The sequence below is a fragment of the Neofelis nebulosa genome, chromosome 2 (genome assembly GCF_028018385.1).
Source record: "Neofelis nebulosa isolate mNeoNeb1 chromosome 2, mNeoNeb1.pri, whole genome shotgun sequence".
NCBI classification, from domain to species: domain Eukaryota; kingdom Metazoa; phylum Chordata; class Mammalia; order Carnivora; family Felidae; genus Neofelis; species Neofelis nebulosa.
In genome coordinates this window covers 188,964,613-188,970,992 of record NC_080783.1, presented here as the reverse complement: position 1 = coordinate 188,970,992, position 6,380 = coordinate 188,964,613, and the positions used below count along the sequence as shown (strand labels likewise).

The 6,380-nt window shown below is 62.4% G+C and overlaps 1 protein-coding gene across 1 annotated transcript; it reads right to left on the bottom strand.

Annotated features, from left to right (window-relative positions):
- Nucleotides 1-532: 532 nt before the first annotated feature.
- Nucleotides 533-6,174, bottom strand: CLDN19 (claudin 19). Its single transcript, XM_058717792.1, has 5 exons — nucleotides 4,734-6,174; nucleotides 3,548-3,712; nucleotides 3,354-3,438; nucleotides 1,420-1,572; nucleotides 533-664 (listed from the first exon to the last, which is right to left on the bottom strand). Exons 1-5 carry the CDS (start codon nucleotides 4,954-4,956, stop codon nucleotides 616-618), a joined length of 675 nt encoding a protein of 224 aa, XP_058573775.1. The 5' UTR covers nucleotides 4,957-6,174; the 3' UTR covers nucleotides 533-615.
- Between the last annotated feature and the right edge of the window lie 206 nt (nucleotides 6,175-6,380).

Below are 6,380 nucleotides of genomic sequence, written 5' to 3'. Positions count from 1 at the left end.
TGAGGTGCCGATCTGGGTGAATTTTCCCTATCTCCCTCTGAGGACATTTCCCCCTTCTATACTAACATGGTATCTGTACTTCAAGACCAAAAGCCCCTCCAGGCTGGCCCACACACTTCTGCATGAGGACGGGACTCCAGCCACAGTCCCAGGCAGCCTCAGACCACCTCTCCCTACTCTGGATGCAGGGCAGGGATGTGGTGGGACCTCAATAGACTGGAGAGGAGGAAGGGTGGGTGAGGAAGAAGGGGCAGCATTAGGGCACTTGCAACCTTGCTCAGGACAGGCTTAATGCCTGAAGGAACCTAACATCCTTCTCCCAGTCCCTTCTCCACGTAGCGAGCTCCTACAGTGTCCCCTCATTCTGGCTCTGAGGTCAGAGCCAGGCTGGGGAGTTTCCTGGAGCCCTGATCAGCACCGGATGTGCTGTGTAACCCACCCTGGAGGTCTGTCTCCCCATCTGTATGTGCAAGGACCCAGGGACCCATCGTAGCCATGCCAGGGACAGATCGAAGGACACCACACTTAAGACTGGATGTTCACTTCTCTTTCCAAAAAATACCAAACACACAGTCTAGGTGTGGCAGGGGGACAGTCGGGCTGGGGACCTGGACATTACACACCCAGGGGGCCCTTGGCGGAGGCGGACAATTTAACAACTGGTCTGAAAGTCAAAAGAGAGGAGAGCTGGTTAGTGGGGTGAGCAACAGGGCAGGGCAGGGGCTGTGGGGTTCAGGCCTAGGAGCAGGGACTGGCCAGTGTGGTCAGACCTGGGCCCTCACAGCAGCCCAACCGGGGGCCCATTCCTGGGAGCGGGGGGTTGTGGGGGAAGGACACATTCTGGCCTGGCCTTGTGTGTGGATGTGCACGTGGTGCTGGATCTACTGGAAGAGCCTGAGACCTGAACTCAGGGACAGCGGGCTGAGCACGTCTCTTGGTCTTTCTGAACCGTTTCCTCATGTGTAACATGGGGACATTCATCATCCTGGCACTGCCCCCTTCGTGGGGTTGCTGTGAGGAACCTGTCAGCCTGGGAAGGGGACAGACTGTAGCCAACCCAGGGCACGGGGCACCGAGGTCCACCTTTGTGGCCGTGTCCCCGGGGCCCGGCACAGCGTAGGCCCTCACGTAGCCCTGCAATGAGTAAATAGCGGCCCGTGAAAGTGACGACATCTGGGCTGGAAACGTGCTGGTGCCCGTGCGTGGTGCAGACGGGTCCCTGCCTGTACCTGGACGTGCACGTGCACCTGCGGGCTGAGTCCTGCCTCTGGCCGCCCTCTGTCTGGTTCTGAGTCTCAGAGTGCAGGGTGGGTGCCTACGTGGGGACAAGCTGCTCAGTGCAGCTCGGGGATGCGCTGTGCCCTACTGGCCCCGCCCAGGGTGCCGCAGGGGACGGCAGAGTGCAGGGCTCAGACGTACTCTCGCGCAGCAGCCGAGGGGCCCGGCCGGTAGGGCTGCGGGCTGCTGTTGGTTCTCTCGGGCTCCGGGCATGTGCAGCAGAGGAAGGAGCCCCCCAGCATGGCCAGGCCGGCGGAGGCCCAGCCCACGAACAGGGCTGAGCCGAACTCGTACCTGCAAGAGGTAGGGAGGATGCCTTCAGGGGTGGCTGCAGGCCCGCCCTGTCCCGGGGCTCCCCACTCCCAAGGGGCGTGCAGGGTGTGGGGAGCTGAGATCAGGGGCCTCCCAAGCCTCCCCAGTCTCTCTGGATAAGTTCAGATGAATGCCCCCCATTCCCCCTCACCGACATCACCCAGCACAGCCGCATCACCCAGCGTGACCCAGGCCCAGGGCGGCCCGCTCTGTGTGTGTACTCAGGCCCCTTTCCTCATCTGGCCGGAGGAGGGCGTCCAGGGGGCCGCCGAGTGCCACGGGGAGGAGCAGGGCAATCCCTGCCATCTTTCTCTTGGTCACCCTCTGACCCACAGAACTCCCAGCCTGGGCTCCCTGCTCTCCTCTGGGGCACACGGGCCCCTCCACCTAGTGCCCCGTGTCTCCCGCCTCCTGGCCTCTCTGCAGCGCCCCCAGGACTCCCCGCCTCCATGCTTTTGCCTGAGGTGCCCCCCTCCTGGAGGGACCCTGTCTGTGACTCCTGTGCTCCGCTCCTCTGCCTTAAGGGCCCACTTCAGATGCCACCTCCTCCCAGGGTCTTTCCCTGACCCCTTGTGCCTGACCCTGACTCTCACTGGATGGCCATTCAGCCTCCAGGGCTTGCCCGAGCCGAAGGGAGGGCCTGGAGGGCAGAGAGCGCGGGATTCCTCTGTTCCTCCGCGGCTCAGCACAGGGCCAGCATACTGGGTGCCTTGGGAAATGTTGAAGGGATAAGGAACGAGTGCCAGGCTGGTGTCTGTCTCTGAGCTGAGCCACCTGTTGCTTGGAGATCTTTGTGGCTGGAACTGCCAGCCCCAGGGAACAAGCCCCATGCCTGAGGTCTCCTTTTTCTTCCTCACCACACTTCTGCCTTCTCCAGGGAGCCTTCCAGACTGCAACAGCCCCAGCATCTTTTCCTATTCTCCCTCCACTCCGGGGCCCAAGGTCTTTTGGGACTTCTGGGGTGGAGACTGTCCCATTCTCTACTGTGGCAAACTGAGATGGGAGGTTGGAGCCAGGTGGGCCCAGGCTTTTCACAGAGCCCCCTCTTCTGCCCTCATGCCCTCGGCCTTACTAGTCCTGGTCATGCTAGCTCCTAAATATCTCTGAATGTATTTTTCACTGCTAGCCTCTAGCCCCAAGGCCTGCTCCAGACCTTTGCACTTTACTGGTCTTATCTCCTCCCCACCAACGTTGCATGCCACAGCCAGGATTGTTGGCTGCCTTCCGCCCCAGGATGGGGAGCCAAATCTTCCTATGGCCGTAAGGTCCTCCCACATCTGCCCTTACCACTTCTCCAGTCTCCATCTCCCAGCCCAAAGCACCTGCTGCCTTCTGCGGGAATCACAGCAACGGGGTTGCTGAGTGCTCTCCAGGGCCCTGGCATTGTGCTAAGTCCTCTCCGCGGTATCTCATTGAGCCGTCACAACCACGTGTGAGCTGGGTCCTTGGGTCCCAGCTCCATTTTACAGGGAGGAGACCAAGCTCAGGAAGATAAAGGAACTTGCGTTTTCACACAGCAAGCACACACAGAGCTGGGATTTAAACCTGGATCCGGGTTGCTTAGCCCCTGGAGCGCCCTCCACAGGCCTCCTGCCCCTTCAGAGGGCCCAGCCACACCCTGCCTGGCTCCACGCTCCAGAGCTTCTCAGTGGCGACACCCAGTGCTCATCCCCTTTTTCTCCCTCCAGGTGCCCTGCTGGACAAAGGCAGTGGAGCGGGAGGCCCAGCTTGTCCCCTGGTCCAAGCCGTGCCCTGGCACTCACCTGGCATTGATTGGTGTGCTGGGGTTGAAGAACTCCTGGGTCACCAGGGTGGCATACCACGAGACGGCTGTCAAAGTGCAGAGGCCTAAGGACAAAGGAGGGAGTGCTCAGCTCTTCTCTGGCCCCAGTCGGCCATCCAGAGTGGGGCCACCTGCCACGACCGAGATGGTGGAGAGGGAGCCAGGGACACTCACCTGCCAGGAGGAAAAGGGCACCCCCAGAGATGGCGATGCGGCTCTTGGCAATGGGGTTGCTGTCTCCAACCCGGGTGCACTTCATGCCAACCACACTGAGGACCATGGCCACAAAGCCCAGGAGCACGGCCACCACCATTAGGGCTCGGGCTGACTGGATGTGACCTGGGCAGGGCGGGAGGGACTGAGTAGGTGGTCGGAGAAGAGGGGAGGGGGGGTAGGAGGAGCGGCAGGGTAGTTTGAGTTCTCTCTTCTGCTGCTCTTTGGCAGGTGGCCTCCCTTTGGGGCTTGGCCCACCTTCTCCCAAGCAGTAGGGGTCAGTTCCTCCTGGGGCCTTGCAGATTCAGCAGAAGAAAGAACCAAGGGTGTCCGAGGCCCAGCTCGTCCCAGGTTGGCTCTCGGGCAGGGACGCCTTCTCTATCGGTCATTCTGCCTCCTGGTCACCTTCCCCTCTGCCCTCTGAGTCACCCACGGCAGGTATACACCTGCACCCAGGTCAGTCCTGGACCTCAGGCAGCTCAGGGGATCTGGGTCCCTGAAGGAGCCAGGTGATCTGCCTGGATGGGCATGGGGAAGGGGGGTCGTGTGATAGCTGCCCGACTCAGGCCTGTGGGGCCCTGGGCAGAGGGTGGGTGGGCTGGCCCTGAGCCAGGGACAGAGCTTCAGTGACCCATTTACAAGCCAACTTAGGCTCAACCCCGCACCCCAGGAGAAGGAGAGGGACCTACGTGCCCAAACGCCATGTGCACAGGCCTGTGCGTAATGTGAGTCGGTGCACCCAGATGGGGGCATGTGTGTCTAGGTACAGGCCTGGCACGAAGGTGTGTGCGCGCAGTGTGTCTGCATAGGGAGTATGGGGAGAAGCGGAAGGGAATGAGCCTCTTTGAGTGCCACGCACCCCTCTCAGCTAACCCTGCCACAGTCCTGTACTCTCCTCTACAGATGAGGACAAGAGAACACAGAGAAGGGGTAGTGGCTCCTTTAAGGTGAGCTGGGATCGTGGCTGCCAGAGCCAGAGCCCCTGCCCTCCACGGAGCACCGGGCTGGCCTGGATTTTCTAAACGCACAGGGATAGGGGCTGGAGAATGAGGCCCAGCGCAGGTGGCAGGCTGTGGGCAAGCCTCCTCCAGACTCCCCCCCTTCCCCCACATCCCACCTCCCCCCACCCAGCCGGTGGGAGGCCTACCTTCCAGGGCGAGCAGGGAGTCGTAGAGTTTGCACTGCACCTGCCCCGTACTCTGGGAGGCACAGGACATCCAGAGCCCTTCGTAGAGGCCCACGGCCGTGATGATGGCGTCGCCCGCATACGAGGACTGCTTCCACTGCGGGAGGGCTGTGCTGGCGATGATGCCCACCCAGCCACCCAGGGCCAGGAAGTAGCCCAGGAGCTGGAGGCTTGAGTTGGCCATGGCCCAGGGGAGGGGAGGAGGGGGCTGGAGGTCCCAGGGCTCAGGGCCGGGCCAGGATCCCTGGGGAAGCTGGGGTCATGGCCAGGTGAGAGGAACAACTGGGTGGGGGGTGAGGGAGCGGCGAGTGGCCAGAGGCTGAGAAGGAGAGGTGGCAGCCCAGCAGCGGCAGCGGCAAAGGCAAAAGCTCTGGGCTCTAGAATGCAGGGGGAGGCCGAGGGGCCGGGAAGGCCAGGGGCCCGCCCACAGCAGCTGCCTGAGCTAGGGCAGGGTCCCCAGCAAAGCTCCTGCCAGCCCCCTGGGGGTGGAGGGTGGGGCCCTGGCCCAGGTGGGTGCCTCGGCCCCGCCTCCCAGGGAAAGAGAGGGGAGGGGCTGGGAGGAGTGACCCTGCTTGCCCTCAGGGCCTTCCTGCCGGGGAACCCCCTTTAGCAACCTTGCACATGTCCAACAATTTTAATTCCTGCCCCAGCACCAGCCCTGAGATGATGGACTTTGCTGTTGCTTGGCTGACCTGCCCCTTGGGTTTTCTGTCCTCTGTAGGACAGAAAGGAAATGGAATCCCACTTTGCGTCAGGTAAGACTAGAGTTAGACATCAGAGAGAACTTTCTGGAGAGGGCTCTGAGGCCAGATCCAGATGTGGAGAGACTGGGCTGGGGAGGGGATGTTGCGGAGAGGGAATCCCGGGTTCTGGGGGAAGGGGGGAATATGTATCAAAAACGGGAGGCCAGGCCAGGGAATATGCACTGTGGGGTCTGAGATCTGAGGGGGGCAGAAGGACCCCAACAAGGCTGGGCCAGACCTGGCTGCCAGCCAGCAAGGGGCCTGGTCGGGGAGGTGGGAGATAGGACTGACCTCCTGGCATCAGTCTGAAGGAAGGCAGACTGTTCAGCCCCGTTAATCCCCTTGCTGGCTGGTTTAGCAGCCCCTGCTGGGGCCGGAGGCACGGGGCCCTGGCCTCCAGCTCCAGAACAGCCTGGCGGGGAGCCGTGGCCTCTGCACATTCCTGGGGTTCAGGCTGCCCCTCCTAGCTCCCCACACCCTCCTCCTCTCTCCCATCCCAGCTCAGCCCTCTGGAACAGGGGAATGTTTAACTCTCCTCGAGCTCATTAGCAATCCCCTCACGTTCAGTTTGGCCCCGTGGGCACCGCCAGGCGTGGGTGCAGGGGGAATGCCACAATCTTGCTCCTACTCTGGCCAGCGCCCCGCCTCCTGGCCGCCCCCTCCATCCCCAGCGGCCCACCTGCCTTTCCTGGACCGCACTGGGGGAAAGCAGGGTCCTGCCGTGGACCCCCCCACCCCCACCCGCAGCCTTCCTCCCCCACAGCCCGGCCCCCCTCCGCAGGGACTCGTCCCCAGCCTGCTCCCTCACATTCTTCACGTGGCTATGCAAACGAGAGGGTGCCAGGCACTGCGCAGACAATGGCTG

Bases quoted from the DNA above. Each gene is read 5' to 3' on its own strand.
- CLDN19 (XM_058717792.1), bottom strand. From the start codon at position 4,956: ATGGCCAACTCAAGCCTCCAGCTCCTGGGCTACTTCCTGGCCCTGGGT. The intron at 3,439-3,547 runs GTGAGTGTCCCT...CTTTGTCCTTAG, and splicing joins TGCCCTTTTCCTCCTGGCAG to GCCTCTGCACTTTGACAGCC. The intron at 1,573-3,353 runs GTGAGTGCCAGG...TACCTCTTGCAG, and splicing joins AGCACACCAATCAATGCCAG to GTACGAGTTCGGCTCAGCCC.